The sequence below is a fragment of the Dermacentor albipictus genome, chromosome 1 (assembly GCF_038994185.2).
Source record: "Dermacentor albipictus isolate Rhodes 1998 colony chromosome 1, USDA_Dalb.pri_finalv2, whole genome shotgun sequence".
Classification (NCBI taxonomy): Eukaryota; Metazoa; Arthropoda; class Arachnida; order Ixodida; family Ixodidae; genus Dermacentor; species Dermacentor albipictus.
Genome location: NC_091821.1, coordinates 128699318 through 128722294, shown reverse-complemented (window position 1 = coordinate 128722294; position 22977 = coordinate 128699318). Strand labels below are relative to the sequence as shown.

Below are 22977 nucleotides of genomic sequence, written 5' to 3'. Positions count from 1 at the left end.
GTGGGCTGGTGACTTGCTGGTCGCGCTGTTGCTTTTTTAGGGGGCCAACGGGCGCTCCGGAGGCCATAGCAGGTAGTGATGAAGAAGGTCCCATAGGGGAACCTCAGAGAAGCATCGCCGTCAGTAACAGAAAAAGGAACAAAACAAGAAAGAGAGCTCGCCATGCAATATGCTACGTAAACATGCAGGGCGGCAGAAGAAAGGAAAAGTGGGCAGAGATTCAGGAGCAGTTGAATAGGGAACAAACAGGGGTATATGCTGTTACAGAAACGCACCTTAGAGACTCAGAAGAGCCGCCAGTGATGGAGAATTATGTGTCGGAAGGGCGCAACAGAACTAAGTCAGAAAGAAAGGGAGGGGGAGTTGGAATGCTCATCCATCAGGGACCCAAATGGAAAAGAGTAAATTCAACATACCAAAGCATCTTTGATTATCAGGTACAATGAGTGGAAAGAAAACTTCGCTGGGCGTAACGCATTTGTGCATCAGAAATAATTGCACACTGAAAAAGCAAGAGTTAGTGGAACGCCTAAGAGCTGATATTAAGGGTTTGGGAAATGACGCCGAAACTATCCTATTAGGTGACATGAATGCCCACATACAGGATCTAGATGGTGATATCGACAACAATGGAAAGTCAATGCTAGATCTTTGTGAGCAACATAACCTCGTTATCGTGAATACAGGGCCTAAGTGTGAATGGCAGACCGCGCGGGAAGTCGGAAACCGGCCATCGACCATCGATTACTGTATGATGAAAAAAAAATTATAAGTTGAGATAAATGGTCATTGATGAGGAAGGGTATAGCAGCATATGTAGTGACCGTAAACGCATCATTTTGAAAATGAAATATGTAGTTGGGAAAGAGAGCAAGGAGTGCAAAATGGCCAGTCCGAATTTGAACGTTGAACAAACAACAAATATAGGCACAAGAATCGAGGAAGAACTTGGAAAATGTCCAAGTAAACAGTGGGAATACAGTTAGCTTCTACGTGTAATAACGACAAAAATACGAAAAGAGAAACAACACGTTCATTAGAGAGAAAAAAAAAAAAGAAACCGAAAAGCTGGTGGAACAGGAAGATACGAGAAGCGATCGCCGAACGACAGAAAGCATCTCGACAGCATAGCAGGCAAAAAAAAGAAAAAAAAAACGCAGTTACCGCAGGATGAAGTGGCATGTAAATGGGAAATATACCGGGAGGAAAGATCTATGGTTTAAATACTGGTGCAAACAAAGGTGAAAGGTGAAAGTGAACGTTGGTTGCCAGAAATACATAAGAAAAGGAAGGCCGCACCTAGAATATTTTGGAACCACATACAACTATTAGGCAGGAAGTCAACAAGAATAGAACAACATATCCTAGACGAAGACGAGTACAAACTGGAAGGAGACGCGGGCATTAAATTACATCCGAAAAATAACAGCCGAATCTTTCCAAGGCAATGACGAAGTTGTACTTGAAGAAAAAATAAATAGTATGAAAGAGAACCAGATGGAAAAGGAGCTGATTCTGACAAACTTCAACTGAAAGAAAGCCGAGGAGAAGATTCCTTAGCGCACAGCCACAGGGTTAGACGAGGTTCCCGTTAGGCTGATTAATGAACTAGGACCAAAAAGTTAGGAAGCTCTGATGAAAGCAGTGGAAAAGACTTTCAAAGATAGACGAATATCAGACAGTTAGTGACGAAGTGGAATTAATTTTATTTATAAAGGTAAGGGTGAGAAAGATAGAATTCACTCGTACAGGCTTAACCATGGTTTCTTTTGCGGCACTAGATATTCTCAAGAATAAACGCGACGTACCTGAAAGGAAAGTTGAGTTGATATGGACACCGGCTCACTCTGGGCTGGAGGGCAATGAACTTGCCCACGAGTTCGCCCGAGAGATGGAACACTGGGTAGAGGAAGGTGAGCCACAGTCCATAATTTGTTATAGGGACATTACGAACCATTACAAGACGGAGAGGTGCCGTTACCCCGATCCTCAAAAATCGCTTAGCAGACAACAGCAAGCAATCTACAGGCAGATACAGGTAGGATCCTTCCCGCACCCTTACTTTCAAAACAATATGTACCCGAAAAGGTACGAGAATGAATGTAACTTCTGCAAGACTCCGTTAGGAACGCTGCAACACGTCATTGGAGTATGTGATATTGTGAAGGCAATCCCCCCACCTCGTCCATGCCCCACTACCCTACCCCATCCCTCATCCACCGTCACCGAGCGATGGGAGACCTTGCTAACCAGTCCCGCCCTGGAAGACCAGCTCTTCCTGATCTCCAGGGGCCAGGCGGCTAGGGAAGCATATGGGTCCCGCGAAGAAGGAACAACTTCCATCGACTGCGTCTAACAAGATGTCGAGCTCGGCTCAATAAAGTTGTTTTTCTCTCTCTCTCTCTACATCGGTAATATACAGGTTAGGAATGCAGACAATTAAATTAAAGCTGCAAGCATGGGCAGAGAATAATGGCACTTTGGGAGAACTTCAAGTTGGCTTCAGAATTGGTAGGCGTTTGGATGATAACTTATTTGTTCTTACTCAGTGTATTGAAATATCAAGAGTAGAAAGCAGACCGTTATATGTCACCTTTTTAGACATAAGGGAAGGGAAGGCTCAAGCGACGATTGTCTACAGATTTTGAGAGAGATTCACCTAGAAAATACCATTTGCGCTGTATACGAAGGGATGATAAGCGAGGAGAAAGTTGATATATGAACAAGGGACTGAGGCAGGGGTGCCCTTTATCCCCACTGCTGTTTAGGATGTACAGGCACCGACAAAAGTGGTATACTCCACGCAGCGGGAGCCGGAGCAACGGCAAACGGCATCGCAACGCCATCTACAGGCAGCATCTGGGATCGAGACAGCCAATGGGTGCCCTTCATTATCTGCAGGCATGTCGCTTGACTCGTGTCAATGTTTCGTGCTTCAGCTCGCCAAAATGCCGAGCGACGCCGCTGCAGTAGCAATCTGCGTGGAGTATACCACTTCTGTCGGCGCCTTAACATGGTGAGGATGGAGAGGGTGCTAGAAGGAAGTAATATTGGGTTAATTCTCTCATGCAAACAGGCGGGTACAGTAGAAGAGTAGCAGCTTCCAGATTTATTTTATGATGACGACATTGTGTTGCTAGCTAACAAGCAAGGTGATTTGCAACATCTGGCTGATATCTGTGGACAGGAAGGCAACAATTTAGGTTTGAAGTTTAGTGTTAGAAAATCGGGTGTTATGGTATTCAATGAAAACAGTGAACAGACAGTGGCGATACAAGGCCAGGAAATACCTCGGGTAGCAGAATATAAATACCTTGGTATAAAGATAAACGAAGGCATAAGTATATGGCAACACAGGAAAAAAACACTAACAGTAAACGGGAAGAGAAATGAAGCCATAATGAAACACACAGCGCTATGGAGATACAATACGTACGTGGTGCTCCGAGATATGCGGAAAGGTGTAATGGTTCCAGGACTTATTTTTGGAAATGTGGTTGTTTGCTTTAAATCAGGGGTGCAATCAGGACTCGATGGGAACCAAAGGTCAGTGGTACGCCTTGCATTGGGCGTTCACGGGAAGACTACAAATAAAGCTGTGCAGGGTGATATGGGCTGGACTAGTATTGAAGTGAGGGAAGCTCGCAGTAAAATTGAGTATGAAGAACGACTGAGGAATATGAAAAAAGTAAATGGGCTGGGAGAGTGTTGAGGTATCTGTACAGGAAAAACATTGATTCACAATGGAGGAAAATAACTAGGAAGCTTACCAGCAAGTATCCGGCCTGTAGGTTGAGCAGCACAGCAACAAAGCTCATGAAGAGGAAAGTCAGAGAGGCGGAAATAATTTCGTGGGTGGTGGCAATGCAAAAGAAACCTGCCACGAGAAACTACTTAGGAGGAAAAAACAAAATCAGGAAAGAACAAAATTAGGATAACTCAAAGGGAAGCTTATTACTTTTCGAAGCGAGATCGGGATGCCTTAGAACACGAACCTATAAAGCGAGATTTATGAAGAAGAAGAAGCATGTGCTTGCTGCGGTAAAGCTAGGGAAACGATGGAGCATGTGTTATTAGAATGTGAAAATATCTGCCCAGCGGTCGATTTAGGCACCACTGGCCTTCCTGAAGACCTTGGGTTCAGCGTGAGCAGGGGGAAACTAAACATGTCCGCAATAGAGATTGGTAAGGGGTGATTGGAAGATTGGTGGAAGAAAAGGGAGGGAAACGACAAAAAAATAACAGAGACGTACAAAAACAAAGTTCACAATAGGGGGTAACAAAATTTGGTTGTATTAATTCATCGTAGGCTTCTTTTCCTTTTTTTTTAACCTAGGTAGGACATTAGGCAGTATAATAGCAAGAGCTTGGCGGCCCAACCCACTGCCCCCTTCCAAAGGGGACGCTCATAACATCCATCCATCCGTGTCACATCACGTGTCTCCGCGCGCGCTAGGACACGTTTATAGGGCATTTTTCCGCGACATGCTAGGAAGCGCTGGCGTGGCTCATTTGTGTATAACGTAAAAGCCGGCAATAAAATAAAAAGAAAGCTGGCGTGCTTAGTGGTAGGGCAGCTCACTCACGGTTCGATCGGGAGTCAGCTCAATCCGGGTCCTGGTTCGATCACGGCGGGAAATGAGTGTTTTTTTTCTTATTCCGGGCTATAGCTTCTGCGGACACCAGACACCGGCGGAGAATCGACGGGGCGGTGTACACCATCGTCAACCGAAACGGCTACTGGAGTGCGTCCGTAACAACTTACGCTGTAAAATATTCTGGCTCTGGAACTGTTGGTAACGCCAACCAATGGTGGTGTTGGATATTTTATTAGCGAAGAAGGGTAGCCAGTGGCAAAGAGCATTTAGCATGTGGATTCGGCCGCATAAGACGAGGGACGAACCAAAAATTACGCTCAACCTAATTGAAGAGCTTGTCCTAAGTCGGTTAGCGCTGCATTCTTCACTGACATTTCCTGAATGTAGATTTTATGTACTTGTTGTCCTCTGGATGGTCACAAGAAAGCACTTATAAAGTTGGAATTGTCAAGATATTTTTTTGCGCCATTTGTTAGCACATACGTAAAATACACAAAACTACACATAATGCAGTTAATGACATAAAATCAGAAGAAAACATAACGTCTACTGCGGGTATTGTGTAGTAAGGCCGTGTAGATACTTTAACAGCACAACTAAGTACACACACGCACCTCAAGGGGAATATGTTGACACTCATGTGTTATTTCGCGCTAGTCTTTAAGAAAAAAAAATGAAAATTATATTGTCCTAGTATACGGAAGCACAAGCACATAGGGGCTGGAGACGTTCTGACACTTGACGGTGATTCCTGTATTGTCTGGCGAGACGTTTTTCCGTTTTTCAAGTGCCGTCGAGCAGACCAAAAGCATTACGTATCTATGCCAGCGATGCCACACTCGGCTCCCCGATAACGATTCAAGACCAAGCGAAGATCGGTAGTGCGCCATCTGAATAATTTTTCCATAAGTTCTCCATTTTCCTCGATGGTCCTTCCATACATGTAGGAGGTCTTTTCTGTATGCGTACGCAAAAAAAAAAAGAAAAGAGAAGGGAATCAGAGTATCATGCATGGGTCGTCCTTCGAAACATATTCGTAATGAGACCACTGAAGCAGGTCCATTTTGCCTCCGAAGCGCGACACAGACGGTGAGACGTGCTTCCAATATGCCGCGAACAGAGTGTTATTGATCGGTACTTTACAGCAGATGATCATCGAAGGTGGTGGAGAGAGAGAACCCACTTCGTTTGCCTTAAACGAAAATGGATGATGGTGCAGGTTCTTACTAGCGCCAAACATTTCTCCGAGAATTGCAAGAAAAAGGCGTTCGATCCGAAACCGGTACATTTCCTGGCACTTTCAGTTTGGGCCCACATAAACTTTGGCCTTGTGTGCGTGCGCCTACGAAGGTAGTGCTGTCTGAAACGAAAGTCAATAAAATAAAATATTGAAGGTAAAGGTTTGTATGTAAGAGCAAGATGGTACTAAAGCAGATTAAGGCGGCGTAGGTGAAGTTAAGGAAACTCGACGCTGTTTGACATCAGAAAAATAAAGATAAGGTCTTCTGAAGGAGTATTACGTCCCTCCCGAATAAAAAAAAACACGAAAAGGAAACATGGAACGACATACCACACTGTATACTCTAATGCGCCCCCGAAGACCGTGGCTTTCTTTAAATGTCAACCGCTGTTGACACGTCTTTTTTTAATGTTCACTCCATAGTAATCTCATCGGATGTGCTTCATATAATGTCTGTAATAAACTTCACCCAGCCCACCAATAAAATTCAGTTGGATTTGCTCTTTGGTATGTCTGTTCACGTGTTTCGGTCACCTATTTTGTGCTAAATCCACCGTCATATGTTAAGATGATATGAGTGGCGGAGAACATACAAAAAAAAAATCCTGTCACCGTCCTGTCAAATCTGGCTCAAGTGTCTTCGTGCGCTGTTATTACGGCTGTTCAGCCAGCACAGCCAGCACGGGAGTCATGCGGAGAACACGAATTACCCTGAAATTCGTTGTTGAGGCTTCAGACATTCTTCATTCTTTGATCAACATTCTTCCAGCTGCTTTTTCATAGCATATTCGTTGTATGAAATCAGTGTCAGCCTTTAATTTCTACAATTGACTCGTTTACGAACATTGAAAACAAAAAAAATTGCTTAGTGTATAAAAACAGTTACACAAATGTCCGTTACCAATGGTAACCTTGAATTAACGGCTCACATGCTCTCAAACGTCAACTGCAATCAGCCGGTAAGACCGGCTTTTCGTCTTTGATGGTGTGAGTCATCGTAAAGTACAACACATATCTAAAAAAATTAATCTTATTGCAATAACAATTATACGACATCAGAGACCAGCTCGCGCTATCGTGGCCACTGTGGTGTCCCCGGGGGCGACAGCGCATGCACGAAGTAGCTCGCCGAGCCCTCTTTGTCCGCGCACGCCATTTGTTGCATGCTGGAGGTCACACGATCTGTTGCGTGTGCCAACGCGAACATGCAAAGGGGCGCCGAGACGGCTGATGGTTTGAATTGTAGGTCACATGATCTGTAGATTTGGAAGCGCGGTGCAGTTGAAATGGTAAAAGGAGCGGTTGCATGGGACATTCACTTTAGAAAAACCACGTCGCCCTGTGTTGAAGGCCACGAGATATGCGGAGTTTCGGAGGCGCAGCACCGTTGAAATTCTGGAGGGAGCGGAAGCACGAAACGTTCACTACGGGACAAGCACGCCCTCCCCGCAGCTGGTGCTCTTCGTACTATGCCAGCGTTGTGACAAGTGATCGAGGTCGTCGCGTGAACTCAGACTACGCGTGTCCTTGGAGGCGCGACACCACGCGTATTTAGCTCTAAGCGAATGTTTACTGCAGTTTATACTGCACATTAAACTACGAATTCTGGTTCGTGTAACCAACGAATACTTTGCTATCGCTGTGGATATGCTTCACCCTTAGACTGAAAGTGCGACATTCTCTTTCGTATTTTTTCTCTCTTTCGTTTTTTTTTTGCGGGAATACTCGTTAAGTGTGTCCGAGGCCGCTAGAATATTGATAGCAATTGATGCCTTACAGTCACCATATGTTAGGGTGTTGGTGAACCTTGTATTGCCTTTTGGGTGGGGGGAAGGAGAGTGTTAGTATGGCATGCTTGCCGGCAATTTTGCAACCTGAGCATCTCGTTAAATCACCGTCAAGAGGATATATATCAAATATTTCATTGAACACACTGGCGACCGTTTGTCAAAATGCATTATATGTGATCATGAGCAACTTTTTTGTCTCAAGTTTCTTGCAACATATGATGCGGGATTTATGTGGCAATTTGTGAATAATTTGTATAAATTCCGTAGTATTTATCTGTGCACTGTCATGCTCTTGGTGACATTGAACATTACATACTAAAGTGCCCTGAATTTGAAGGAGCACATAAGAAATTTATAGATGAACTCAAGCGCAAGACGGCGCCACACTCAAATGCAAGATATATTTTCTTCCCGCGACGGCATTGGGTATTTAGGAGGGAGATCATTTGGCTCCTCCTAAAGTTCCTCCGTATTACAGGGTTGGGAAGTGGATGGTGAGCCGCATAGGTCATCGTGGTTCGGAAAGCGCGCAATGTATCGGGCTCTGTGTCAACATTTTTTTGATACTTGGTGTTGTTAGTTGTACTGCGAAGTGTTTCAGACTGTATCAGGGTCGATAGGTCACGTTCAGCCCGAGCGATTGCCGGGGACGTTCTCAAGGCTAGGTCCACCTGCAGCAAGCAACACCCCTCCTTCACTCCCTCCTTCGTTTTGTAAACACAACTTTTTGCTGACTTTGTCTCTTTGGTGCATGGCTCTTGGTAGCGGAGGAGCTACTGTTCAAGTAGGAACACTTCTCTCACCTTCATCTTTAGTTATACAATAGACATTTCCTGCAAAATGAACCCAAGAATCGCGTGCGCAAACGTGATCACAGATGCGGTGTTTTACTTTTTGGCGACGGAAGTTGTACACGTAGACTTCCCAAGGAAAGGTTGCCCGTGCTTTCCTTCTGTCATCGCGTGCCATGAATCTCGTCTGAGCATGACCTCTTGCGGTAAATCTTATACGCGAACGAGTTCTTTTTAACATCAGCAGTATTTTTTTTTTACAAATCACAAAATCCTACATCGTCTGTGTTTGTAACCTTCGATGATCCTGTTCGACATTACAACACCGTGGCTATGTGCATGGCCCACCACGTTTCACTACAATACCGCCTCATGATTCCTGATGTTAGGCTTCTGTTGTGTTCCCCGCAGGACATGTGCCTTTGAGCTTTTGCTCGATGACGTTAAAAGGTGACATAGCCTTAATTCTGGCTCTTATCGCTATATCCAATAGATTGTTATGCGTATGTGCGCGCTAGACAAGGTAGCAGCTAGAGAACCAAATGAAAGGGATGCTCTCAACTAAAGAGGAATTAAATAGAAACAATGTATCCATATAGACTGGAAGGCTACTGTTTGTGAACACTTCCTGCACTTCTTCGATCGAAAAAGGGTGATCATTAACGGAGAAAGAAAAAAAAGAAGTAATCATAACTTCTCTTTCGAAATTTGCTGCCAGGGCCCACGAAGAAGATACCTAATTGTGGAAAGTTGCGCATTTCGCAATACTTATTTGAGTTTTTCTTTCGCAAGAAATTGCGAAAGAAAAAGGCTTCCATTATTGATCTTTCGTGCGTTTTGGAATGCAAAAAGTAATGAATTCCACCAATGAAGAATTTAATACCTCGGACCAAACAAAGTCACAGCTTAAGAGATGCCAGCGAGTGGGTGCGAAAATTTAAAGGTGTCGTCGTGTCCAGAATCCTACTTATGCACCGGTTTTACTGCATCGAGAGTTACTGTGAAATTTCGTTCATATTACTTTCGCATCCATCCCTGTGCGCAGAAAGCCTGCAAAACTTGTCCATCGATAAACAAACGCTTGTTACAGACAGAGGAGTAGAGGTAGCGAGCAGAAACTCTCAACGAATGTGTTAGAATTTAGTGACTTAGTCATTCGTATAGAAGTGGTTTCTGTCAACCGAGTTCAATCATCGGCGAATATCCTGACGAGAAAATTATGTGTAACTGCATTGCCGGTGTGTGGCACTGTTAATGCAGCTAACGCACACACGCACGCACGCACACACGCACACACACGCACACACGCACACACGCACACACACACACACACACACGCACGCACGCACCCAACCACGCACGCACAAAAAAGCAAAAAAGACGAAAATTAGACGCGCGTGTGTAGCAATTTGCACCACTGTAAATGCTTCACCGAAAGAGAAAGACGCGCTGTTGTGGGACGGCAGATGCAATCGGCAGTGGTTTATAGGAGCTGTCAATAGGGGAAAAACTGCATGCGTTTACTTTAAAAGCCTGCAGAAGGCTTGGGCATTGCAAAAAAACTGAGTGCATAGATCACACGTGGAAAATCGTGTCTACAAAATATTACAGCAATGTAAGCCAAAAAACAGCCGAAAAGAAAAAGAATGCCCGCATGCTCTTATTCTCCAAGCGTGCACTTTCGATGCCAGTAGAGAGAACGCCACAGCACTTGCCCAACGGCGTCATGAGTCCCGCTTGCAGCACAAAAATATAAGCGGCAGCAACGCGAACGCGCAGAGTCTGGGGAAACAAAGGGCGCACGAAACTGATACCGGAAATGTGATGCGCAGCAAGGAGGACAGGAAGAAAAAGGAAGCCAGTTTCTCCGGAACGGCGAAGAGGGCGAAGCATTGAAAGCGACAGCAAGGTTTAGCGTATACATATACCCATACAAAAATGCATACTTACTTTCTTTAGACTTTTTTCCAACTTTCTATCAACTTTATTAACATCCTATGTACTTTTACTTTCTATTAACGCTTGTTACAAGAAAGCTGGTAGGCTTTGTATTTACTTTCGTTTGAAGAAAGTTTGTTAGAAGAAAGTTTAAAGGAAGTTGGTAGGCTTTGTATTTACTTTCGTTTGAAGAAAGTTTGTTAAAAGAAGGTTTAAAGGAAGTTGGCAGGCTTTGTATTTACTTTCGTTTGAAGAAAGTTTATAAAAAGAAAGTTTAAAGGAAGTTGGTAGGCTTTGTATTTACTTTTGTTTGAAGAAAGTTTGTTAAAATAAAGTTTAAAGGAAATTGGTAGGCTCTGTTTTTACTTCTGTTTGAAGAAAGTGTGTTAAAAGAAAGTTTTAAAAAAGTTGGTAGGCTGTGTTTTTACTTTTTTTTGAAGAAAATTTGTTACAAGAAAGTTTTAGAAAAGTTGGTAGGCTCTGTTCTTACTTTCGTTTGAAGAAAATTATGCCAATTGTATTTGCTTAATTCATTTGTTGATTTAATGCTGCGATAAAGAAGCATAATATGCAAATTAATTGGTAATACAATAATTACTACGAATGCCAGAGTGTCACAGTGATAATTCCTTCGTGCACTTTGAATTAAAAAAAGCAATAATAGGAGACAAAATAATTTTTTGCTGCGTACGGACATATAATCAAGGGAAGCAAAAGTAAAATATATTTGCCTACATCGACGAAATTGTCTATTTAGGAAGTTTCTTCTACTTCAAAAAAGAAAAAAAAGTACTCTTATGCATTTAGAGTCCCTTTACGTCTCCGTGTGAGGCACAGACACTACCTCTGCTCCATCTAAAACAGTGGCCCTATTGGACTTCATGACGTATTGTAAGGCTGTTTACTTTAGTTCGCGACGTTTTCTTGCCTTTTTCCCTTTCGACAGGGTGGATAGCTAAATTCTTGAATGAAACCACGCAAACGCAGAGGACGCCGCGTTTTTCGGTAGTTCGTACGTACATATGACTCGGAGTTGTCAGCGTTGCCGCACTGTTGTGGAGTGGACATGAAATCCAGAAGTCGTTCAGACGCGCTCGAACGGACCCCGAGTTCGAAGCCTGCGCCGATTCATATTATCGCACCGATAACAAATATGAGGCGATTTGTGCGCTTCCACTTTCCCTCTTGTACTGAAAAGAGTTCTGAGGCTCAAATAGACACATTTTAGCGTTCGCCAACTACCCGCGCCGAGATCGGTCGCCACCGAAGCTTAGGCACAGCGGTAAACCTCCGAGTCCGTCTGCACGCTATCGGCGCGTCTAGGCTCAGGAATCAAGAAGTCTAACAAGGATAAATAAGGATAAATCACTCCTTATTTTTGGATTTCGCATCGGTGTTCTTAAATAAACCATTTTTTCATGTTTACAGTTCCAGCACAAGCGATTAGCGCCGATGCTACGTGTCGTAAACACAGGTATATGTGCTGTCGCCGAAGGCTCCCAGCACTAGCCTGCGCTTCTCTGACGAAGATATATGACTAGGCAGACGTGTCGACTGGAAGGCATATTGAATACGGACAGCAGATTTGCCTTTGTGGTACAGGCGTGAGTTTTAGTTGCTGGGCGATAGCGCATCTATCGCACTACCATGTTTGTGCGAAACGTATCTCTAGAAAACTAAAAACTGCTTCTCATGTTTAACTTTACAAACTATCCGCTCATTTCATTCTGTTGGCGTGGCGCAGCGGTAAAGTACCGGGGTTGGGAGCGGTAGGTCGGAGGATCGACCTCGATAGAGCACTTTTATTTTTACGTTTTTTTTCTTTTTCTATTGCACCAAAACGCTCTCTGTTGCTTTCTGCGTTCAAAAATATACATGGGATGTTCAGGCACCGCGTATTTAACACGCTAGAGCTGTTTTTCGCGCCAGCGCCTCCCAGTACGACACGCCTGCCCAGCGCCCCAGCATACAGAGCGCGGCACTGGACCCATAATCCGGCGCTGCACTGGACACTGGAAGCGTGTATATGGCCTGTGATCATGAATGTGCGCTCAGTACGTGTCAAAGAAGCCAGTAGGCCGTCCACCATTGCAAACGGACCTGCACGGACGGCGCGCTGATAGGCTCGTGTTCGCCAACTAAAGTTCGCTCATGGTTCGGCTTAAGTCCGTGTATATGCTTTATAAATAGGCAAGCTTACCCAGATACTGTAAGCCCACCGAATGGGGCCTAAATGCCTGCCCTCCTCCCCGCTGCGGCTTCCCTTGAGCAACAAAATCCGATCTCGAAGGCGGTGCTTTTGAAAGCCGCATGCGCCTATAGCGGATGGGAATCTCGGAGGCAATATCCACTTCGTTTTTTTTTCTTATATACATTTCCTTACACTTCATAACACAAACTGCATACTTTTACAAATTACACATCTTTTGAACCCATCAAATTCGTTTAATGGTCTCTACCGATTCTTATTAGGAAAAAACACGCAATTTTTTAATTTACGATACATTTTTCAAAGAACCGCAGTGTGGCGCTACCGCAGTATTTGTTCAGTTCACAGACCACGTTAGTTGAAAGAAGTGCCCGTTGCTGTAAAACGGTAGTGGAATTATGTTTTATAAGTGCCTAGACAAAATGTGCACCTTGTCGTGTGCATTAACCATCGCAAAACCTTCCGGACTCGTGTAACGACATTAGTTCGCCGTGTGTTTCGTGCGATCCACCAGTGTCGACCGTGAGTGTCCTACTGCAGCCCCCGTCCGAGCTTCCTTTGTTCTGCCGAACTGCCCGCCCGCGCTCTCGTGAAAAGTCTGGTACTGGGGCTTCGAATCATGGTGTATAGGAGACTTTGTTGAAGATGGTGATTTTGCGGAGCTGGAATTCATGGCAAGTTCTACAGTGCTTGCGCCAGAAAAATGTCGGTGCCGCGGTACGCGAGGAGCGTTTGCTGACTACGTCTTGAAAAGGTAAGCAAGTTTGGCGCTTGCGCGCATTCTTGAAGCTTATGGTTTATGTAGTGAGAGGCCTGTAACTAGCCAGAGCAGAGCATTTTCTGATCGCAGGTTGCTCATGTTGCTGTGTTCATTTAGCTAGCAATTTCACGAAAGCTTCGTCTGATGTTGCAGCGTACTAGTACTCTTCTCTGAAGTACATGCTACCCGCCTTGATTGCTATGACTGAATAGGCACACAATTAAGAAAACACTGAAAGTTGCTGCTTGCTCGGTAGTTTCCTGGCAAGAAATTTTTCGTTATGTCGGCCTTCCCGCAATTATAGTATATGTGTAATGTATACGTCGATGTGTGATGGGCTTCGCGCTTTGGCACACGATAGCTAAGTTCAACGATTGAGCAGATATAGCCTTGTATGAAGATTTTTGTACGTATGCAGTAGGGTTTGAAGGTCTGCGTCGCGAGAACCTGCCTGTATCGTTTATGTTCTTGAGTGTCTTCGCGAATTTGTCTGTGATCCAGAGCAGATATCGGCCGATAATACAATAACAAGGTTTCTTTTTAATCGAGACATTTCAGTGAGACGCTGACCTTTTTATATATTGTTTGTGTGTGTGCGTGTTTGTGTGTGTGTGTGTGTGTGTCTGTGTGTGTGTGTGTGTCTGTATAAAGAACTGAATGTCAGCTCTTGGCAATCGTAGGTTAGGGCTAGTGCGTAATAAGGTACTGCGATTTTGTAGCGATGCTTACCGCTCGATTCTATGCCACTCTTGTCGCCCACCACTAACGGCCGGCTAACAAGGGCCGAGGCGTCGGTCAGACCACTAACGAATAGCGAAAACAATAGCATCGCTGCGAAATCGCGGCCTATCTTTCAGAATGCTTCTCATGTGCTTAATATTTTTTTTTCTTAATCCAATGCTCTGTGTTTTACTATATATTCGAGTTTTGTTGATGATCGTCCTAGTAGTCTGTTGTTGCTGCCGATTTCGTTCCTTCCTGAAATTTCACTTGTTACAAAATAGCAATGTAATCCTCCTGAGATACAACGAAAAGAGATTTGTACAACCAGACATAGATAGATGCAGCTGGCTATGTGAGCCACTCTTTGCAATTCCACATGACACTGGTAAATCACAAATTTTCTCCTTCACAGTACAATAGAGAATCATTTCTTACTCTTGAAGGCTATGCGGATTCTGGAGGAATCCCTACACCCCGCAGGAACCTGCTGCACTGCTGGAAGCTGGGAAGCAAAACGATAAAGCACCTGATCTGCATGCTTTCACAAAGGTGCGTATAAAACTGTCGCTACCTTGTGAGTTGTAGGATAGGTTTGTGCAATATGCAATCATTTTACTGTATGTGCCATTTTCGGAATTTCTAGTAGCAGATCACTTGAATTTTATCTTTTGGTTATCTGGAGTGCCCTCAGTTTAATAAACTTACCAAAGTAGCCTCGTCTGAGTTGCATATAATTGGGGGGGGGGGCTTAAGTAATTATGCGTGATATACTCCATACAGACTCTAACTATCTAGCCAAATTGCCTTTATAAGAACCTCGTTGAGTTGCATGAGGTGGTCCAGACGTGTATAATTTTTATCTTTTCAATATGCAGTCTTATGGAGTTAAATTCTCACACTATTGCCTGTGTGCCTATATTCTTCCCTCCAATCAGTCACAATTATGTATTGCATGCCATACTTCACCTCCTAAATACATTTGCATAAAACAATATGTTTTCTTGCTTTATTAGGTAGCTGCTGAATTCCTAGTCAGTATGAGTGTTCAATTCCTCAAACTTGTAACAAATCATTAACCTTTTAATGTTAGAAGGTCACAATGAGTCCCAAGTGCAGGTTCGTTTCAGGCTGGAAGCTGGTCTCCTTTATACATTACAGAAATTTGAGTTGGTAACATGGTAGAGGAAACTGCTGAATCATATAACAACAAGCCCAATGTAGTATTTGCAAACCATACCATGACAGCACAGCTCAATGCTGACAATTCACTGTTACATTGCCATAATTTTTCTCCATTTCTTTTCCCTTTTTCATTAGGCAGGGGAAAGCTTGTTCTTTGCAATTACTTATGTGCAATGCAAAGAATTGATTTTACTTTCTCTCGGATTTACCAAGATGTCGCAAGGAGGCTTGCTTCAAGCTCACGCTGCTCTGCACTTAATTTTTGAACCATTTACATTTTGATATAGTGCAATTATTTGTTGCACTTCTTATCAAATTGAGGTTTCATACTGTGAATAATGCACTCTAGAGCACCTAGAAAAATGTGTTCTGCTAACCACATACATGGTTTAGGCAAAAAGTACCTTAATGTTTTCGCACAAAAGTTCTATCATTGAGAGTTTGATGGAAGCTTGTCTGGTCGCGGTGGAACATGACAAAGAGTGACATCTACTAATCAAGTAAAACTTTAAAAGCTAGACAGTTTGGCGTCTATTCGAAAGCCTTATTCTCACTGAGGCAAAAAAGTAGAAATGCCTACTTAGTAGGTTTTAGCATGTGACTCATGCATCGTGCATAACACAGAGAGGGTTCCTTCGTTTCGATAAGTGTGTGTCCTGTTGATTGTATCTCTAAGGGCCTCGCAGGTACAGGTACAGGTACAGAGCAGAAGACCTACGAACAAATGGGCTTAAGCCAGGAGCAGGAGTTCTTGTGTGGCTGAAAGAGTTGAAGTGCGCCCCAAATGAAAAACTGGTTAATTAAAACGAAAGATGAGTTGGTAGCACCTAGCCAAGTGCAACACCATTATTTCAAAGGCTGTAAGATACATTCAGCCTGGCATTCCATCTCGCATACACTTCCGACACCATACTCACGTAAGCCACTATAGCATGGTGAGCTACCTCTGATGTTGATGCTGTAAGGACCAATGTTCGATCTGCTGCAGCAGAGCATGATTGGGAGACAAAAGACATAAGCAATTAGGGTTCTTATTTTAATGCATGTGGCTCAAAGAGTTAGAGTGCCCCAAATGAAAAACGGCTAATTAGTACGAAAGAAGAGTTGGTGGCAAAGCTTACATAATATCCGGATTTCGCTGCTGAGGTGTGACAAAATAAAGTCAAAACATGAAACACTGTTCACTTCTGAAGAGTAAAATGGGGCAGCAATTGTCGCAAGTTTTACGTGAACTGGAAAGGCTAGATACAGGAATGCCGAATGAAGCCATCACATTTCTACTGCATCCTGACTCACTGGAAGTGTTTGAGACCTATAAGTATAAAGCACAGCTGTTGTTGCAAAGTCGCCTATGTTACTGTATCATAGCATGACTTACAATAGACCATCTAAATAAGATTATCATTTGTCGAATATTATAGCAGTGGAAAGACAAATGGCTTTAGTTACAAAGCATAAAAACCAGAACTAATGTTTGCTTTCCATTTTCAGGTGGACCTCGGGGAAGGCATTCTACTGGACGAGTCTACCCTGACAAGATTGCGGCGAGATGCCAAGAACTCGGGGTCAAGATTTGCCCAGGGTCTTCTCAAAGTTCTCTTCAGCTCAGAAGAGTTGGAGAACAAGTCTCTTTTTGGGCGGCGTTCAAACCCCCACAAGGGTGCCGCCCAAAAAGAGGCCTTGGATCCGAGACGTGTGAATGCCATCCTGAGTATGTATGACTGTGCAGTCAACTAGCATGTTTGCTTTATTTTGTAATTTGAATTTAAAATCCTGTGCACGACTCCTTTGTGCTGTCCTGCCTATATACACTGACAGGTTGAGACATATAAGGCTAAACTAACTCTTTTTACTTTTTCTCTACCCTTAGGATACACAGCAAGACATTTTGATGCCACAACAGGCGAAATAAAAAAACACATTGTCATCCATGCTAGCGCGTGGATATTGAAATCTTTTTAATAAATACTAGTTTTCAAAAAGATTGGTGTGTTTTGTTCATAGACAAATACATATATTATATATAGATATATGCTACCCATGTTGAAGGTTACACTGGAACAGCACCAGAATATTAAAAAAATGCTGGAGAAATTTGCTTATATGTCACCAGCACATTTAAAGCATACTGAAATAGTTGCTAGAATGTTTCTAGGGTGAGCAACAGAAAATTGGTCGAATGAAACTAGGCCCTTTCCATAGGTCGAGCTATATAGAAAGTTGCTAGGATGTTTCTAGATCAAGCAACAGAAAGTTACTAAAATGTTTCTAGATCGAGCAACAGAAAGTCACCAGAAAGTTACTAAAATGTTTCTAGATCGAGCAACAGAAAGTCAGCAGAAAGTTACTAAAATGCTTCTAGATCGAGCGACAGAAAGTCGGCAGGAAGTTACTAAAATGTTTCTATAGATCGAGCAACAGAAAGTCGGCAGAAAGTTACTAAAACGTTTCTATAGATCGAGCAACAGAAAGTCGGCAGAAAGTTACTAAAATGTTTCTAGATCGAGCAACAGAAAGTCAACAGAAAGTTAGTAAATGTTTCTAGATCGAGCAGAAAGTCAACGGAAAGTTACTAAAATGTTTCTAAGAAGTATGAAAATGGTAAGTAAATCCTGCTTTTAGTGTCTAAAGGATGTTCATTCATTGTCTAAAGAAAGTTTGTAAAAAGGGTTTCAATTGAATATCGGTGGCCAATAGTCGATAGGATGTTGGTATATAAGTACATGAGAAGTTTGAAAACGGTCTAAAGAAATTCAATAGACTGTTGGTAGGTTCTAGTAACATTTGTCTAAAGAAAGTTTATTGAAAGTTGCTAGAAATTTTTGTAAGGGTAGCACTGGGCTCCTAGCACGGTGCTCTAACAATATGCGGGGCCAACATGCTGTCGCGATGCGGAAAGGAAAGTAGTGAGGCCACTGCTGTTGCGCAGTACACGAAGAGCGGCCCGGCAGCTACCAGGCGTCTCGCAACGTGATGCGGAGCGCCAGGAAGGCCTGTCGGTATTCGTTGCTTGTCTCTTCTCCTCAGATCACTGTATGTGCCATGGTGTGGCGTGCACGCTCAGCGGTAACGCTGTAGTGTTTGTGCGTACGCCAGCAGCAGAAGGCGAAACGCTGTCCTGACTCCATTGCAGAGCCGATTGAGCGTAGCGTTGACTGTGCCATTTTTGCAGCCAAACGGGATGCTCGTGATGCCCTGAAGGGAGCGGACACGTTTTTAGGCGCTCCGCTCACCGATTCCGCTCGAGGCCCGTTACTCGCCAGGTAAGCAATTGTTCCCATGCCGTGGTGATATCGGATAGTGCTCCCAGACTGCCGAAGCCAGTTTGTGTGCAGGTGGGCCATCCACTGATAACACTAGTGGTTTTTTGAATCGCCAAGTGTATGGGAATGGTGGGTGGTGTTACACATAGGTTCCCCTGATGCTTCGTCCGCGACACCGCGCCAACGCAAACCCGTTAAGCCAAGAAGAATGGACTACTTAGTTGCTACTGAAAATGTTTCCTTAGGACAGCTATCGGAAGAGGGCTGGGAATGAGTCCTGGGACACCACCAGGAGCGCAGCCACATCGGATTCAGGGGACCCGCCTGCGCCTGGAGCACGGAAAGAAGCGACGCCAAGATGGACGCCAGAGCAGTCAAGCTCACCAAAGACGCGTCCGAAATTCCCTCTGTCGGCAGCAAACCACTTCTCCGCACTCGTAGGGCGGCCCTTCTTCACCTTCCGGCAGACTACCATAAAGTAGCCATGCGACCAAGATGATTTGAGCTTTATGCTTACAGCCCCAGAGCAGTTCATCAGGCAATCGCCGTCTCAATGTGTCTAGACCCGTTGATGGTACTGAAGGAAATTTGCGTTCGCGCTAACTCATACAACAACACGATAACTATCGGCACCAAGAATCCCGACGGCTTGTGAAATTATTGCCGCTTGCAGTCCGTCAATCTGGAAGGCAACGATTTTCCAACTATGGCTAATGTTCCATCATACGCCGAGTCATCTAGGGGTCTCCTACGGAGCCTATCACCCGAAGAAACAACCGATGAAGCATGCTGGACTCTGTCGTAATTGGAATCCCGGAATTGCCAATAATTTTTCTACGAAGGATTAGCAAAGTTTGTTCCGTTTAGGTAACATTTGCAGGCAAATATGTGCTCTTCGAACTTTAGTACAGGTCAGCATTGTTCTAGTGCTATAAATTCCGAGAAAAAGTTGAAGCATGCTTTAATTGCCGCATGATTGGAAACCATGCTGACGTCTACAGCAGCGGCGAGCAACACCCATCGCCAGGCCCTGACCAGCCTCCACACTGTACTCCTAAGTGCATCATTGTTTGCAGAGGCGTACATGCAACAAGGAGCCAAAACTGAGAGTACCGCTTCGCGGATCAACTAAAGCCCGCTGCGCCGAAGAACCGGAAATTAAAGGCTGGCGCACGATGCGAATCAAGACCAGTTAAGGTCTTAAGGCCCCGCAACATCTGATAGGGAACCCCAAGTCATAAAGATGGCGGAAACCCACTTCAGATAAGGAACTTTCATCTAAATCTATAACTATGCTAAAAGCCGATGCCAAAGTATCAGTTATGTCAAAGAGCTGGATGAGAAAGTAAAAAGCTTGTTTTTAATATTGCACTCTCAAATGATGCAACGATTTGAATCTCTTCAACCATTCCGAACCCCACTTCCAGCACAGATAATTCAACCCCCCCACTTAATACTTACGCCCTCCAGCCAACAAGGCTCAGCTCACGCGGGGAATTGGGGTATGGCTGTGGAACTGCAGGAGATATCTAAACAAAAAAGCCAACATGCAGTTCCACATCCAAATCCTTTAAAAACTTCCGGAGATTATAGTCCATCAAGAAAGTAACGCCATCGTAAAATCACCATTCTATAAGGTTTTCGAATCTCCGATTGATGAGCACACAGGGCAACTTCCAGCCACCGCAATTCTCATTCAGAGAAATAGGATAGCAGTTCAGCACAACATAGATGGAACAACAGTACCTGATGCACTAATCGTAATCATTCCACAGGGGAAGGAAAACATTAGCTACTTTATCCTCTATGCATAGAGGTTGCCTAGGGACAAAGGCACTGAGCTCCCAGGTCTCCTTCAGAAGGTTGCTGGAACAGCAGGAAGAGCCCAACTTCGTATAGTTCGAGACTTTAATGCCCATCATACCGCATGGAGCTCTGTAAAATGCAATACCAAAGGAACCAAAATTTGATTGAGCACAAAATCTTGGCTAACCTTTTCTCAATGACTCGGAAATTGCACCAGAAGAGGCAATAGTGTCAGTGTCGATGCAGCTCAAGGCCTCACGCTGTACGGAAACATCTTGAATGGTCCAACAAAGGTGTTTCATCATCATTATATTATCTCTACCACTTTCCAAATACAAGCCGAAAATCCCTACAAAACCACCACCAAAACAACCTGCAAGGCCACCTCCAAAATGATGGATTGGGTCGAATTCCGCAAAATTTGGGAGCCAACCATCGCCGATTTTGCCTCGGATGTAGAACGCGCCACCTCAGTGCCACCCGCGTCTGAAAAACAACACGCCACAGACAGTAAATTACTTCACATGTGGGAAGCATACGCCAGCCTTCTTAAAGGCTGGAAAACATCGCACCTTGAGAGGGCACTTCGAGGGGAAATTGCTCACTTAGAAAGGAAGATTTGTTGAGAATGTCCAGAGACGTTTTGAAACAGTAAGATGCTGAAGAAAAACTGATTTGTATAGTCGGTGTTATTAAAAGTTAAATGTCCATAAAAAAGACTATTGCACACACACACACACACACACACACACACACACACACACACACACACACACACACACACACACACACACACACACACACACACACACACACACACACACACACACACACACACACACACGTGTGTGTGTGCGTGTGTGCACTATTCTCATCACTAATTCAACATCTTGTAATGTGTAACTTCAATGCAAAAGTGGGGAAAAAAGCAGGTGGGTGAACAGGCAATTGGGAACTACCTCGTCCGTTCTAGAAACGCTAGAGAAGAGGCGCTGATAGAATCCGCAAAAAGGAACAAGATGAGAATAATGAACACCTTTTTCAGGAAACGTAGCTACAGAAAGTGGACCTGGAAGAGCCTTAATGGTGAAAGAAGAAATGAAATTGATTTCACTTTCGGCCGATTCCAGCATAGTGCAGGATGTAAAAGTGATAGGTAGGGGAAAGTTTGAAGAGAGAAAGAGTAAAATTGGTCAAGAAGAAACAGGTTAACCTAGAGGCAGTAAGGGTAAAAGTAGATAAATTCAGGCTGGTACTTGCAAACAAATATGCAGCCTTCGAACATAGAGATGACGATGATGACATAGAGGTAATGAATGAAACCAGAACGAGGCTGGCTTCAGAGACAGGAATTGAAGTGGGAGGCAAGAGACTGTGGCAACCAGTACGCAAGCTCTCCCAAGTAACAAAGGAACTAATAAAGTAACAACAAAGAATGAAAGTGTCTAACTGAAGAGATAAGATAGAATTCGCGGAACTGTAAAAACTGATCAACAAGGCGAAAATAAGCGATGTACGAAATTATAACGTGAGAAAGACCGAAGAAGCCGTAAGAAATGGACGCAGCCTGAAATCAGTGAGACCGAAACTTGGCATAGGACAAACCAAGATGTATGCACTGAAAGATAAGCAGGTTAATATAGCAATCTTGAAGGTATAATTAAAGAAGTGGAAGACTTCTATACTGACCTGCACAGTACCCAGAGGACTCAGGAGTACTCGATTCGAAACAATAATGAGCATCATACAGAAGCTCCTCCTATAACTAGAGATGAGGTCAGAAAGGTCCAGCAAGGCATGGAACGGGGAAAAGCGGCAGGAGAGGATGGAATACCAGTCTACCTAATCAAAGATGGAGGAGATATAATGCTAGGAAAACTGGCGGCTCTATATACGAAGTGTCTATCGACTGCAACCGTCACAGAAAACTCGAAGAATGCAAACATAATTGTAATCCACAAAAAGGGAGAACTGGAAGAACTGAAAAATTATAGGCCCGTTAGCTTACTCCCAGTATTAAATAAAATATTTACCAAAATATTCTCCAATAAAATAAGGGCAACAATGGACCCAAGTCAACCAAGTGAACCGGCTGGCTTCAGGAAGGGATACTCTACAATGGATTACATCCATGTCATTAATCAGGTTATCAAGAAATCCGCAGAGTACAATAAGGCTCTGTATATGGCTTTGATGGATTACGAAAAAGCATTTGATTCAGTAGAGATACCAGCAGTCATAGAGGCATTGTATAATGAAGGAGTACAGACCGCTTAATATGTTTTCCGTCTGCACTAAACGGGGAACAGAAAATGGGAAACCATATATATTACGAATGGACAGCGTCGCATAACAGCAGAAAAAATTCGCTTGTTCAGATATTTTATTGCCACCAAGGGTACATGGCACACTGCACGACTTCAGAACACATACAAATAAGCTTCAGAATGAAGTTAAGAGGGCGACGGTAGCATATTACAATGACCTCTTCACTTTATATGAGGGGCAAACGGATCGTATATGCAATACGATAAACAAGGTGGTAAATGAAACTGTATCTAAACTGAAGCGGCATTTTTCCCTATTCTGCGGCACAACTTGATCTATCACTGGGAATAGCAGTCATTCGATTAGCAATGGGCCGTCTGTGCTTGTGAATGGGTAAGTCCGGAACATT

General features: G+C 43.8%; 1 protein-coding gene across 1 annotated transcript; it reads left to right on the top strand.

Annotated features, from left to right (window-relative positions):
* Nucleotides 1–12951: 12951 nt before the first annotated feature.
* On the top strand, nucleotides 12952–17207 carry LOC139046694 (uncharacterized). The gene is made up of 4 exons (XM_070533347.1): nucleotides 12952–13320; nucleotides 14493–14598; nucleotides 16723–16942; nucleotides 17102–17207. Exons 1-4 carry the CDS (start codon nucleotides 13238–13240, stop codon nucleotides 17191–17193), a joined length of 501 nt encoding a protein of 166 aa, XP_070389448.1. The 5' UTR covers nucleotides 12952–13237; the 3' UTR covers nucleotides 17194–17207.
* The last annotated feature ends 5770 nt before the right edge of the window (nucleotides 17208–22977 follow it).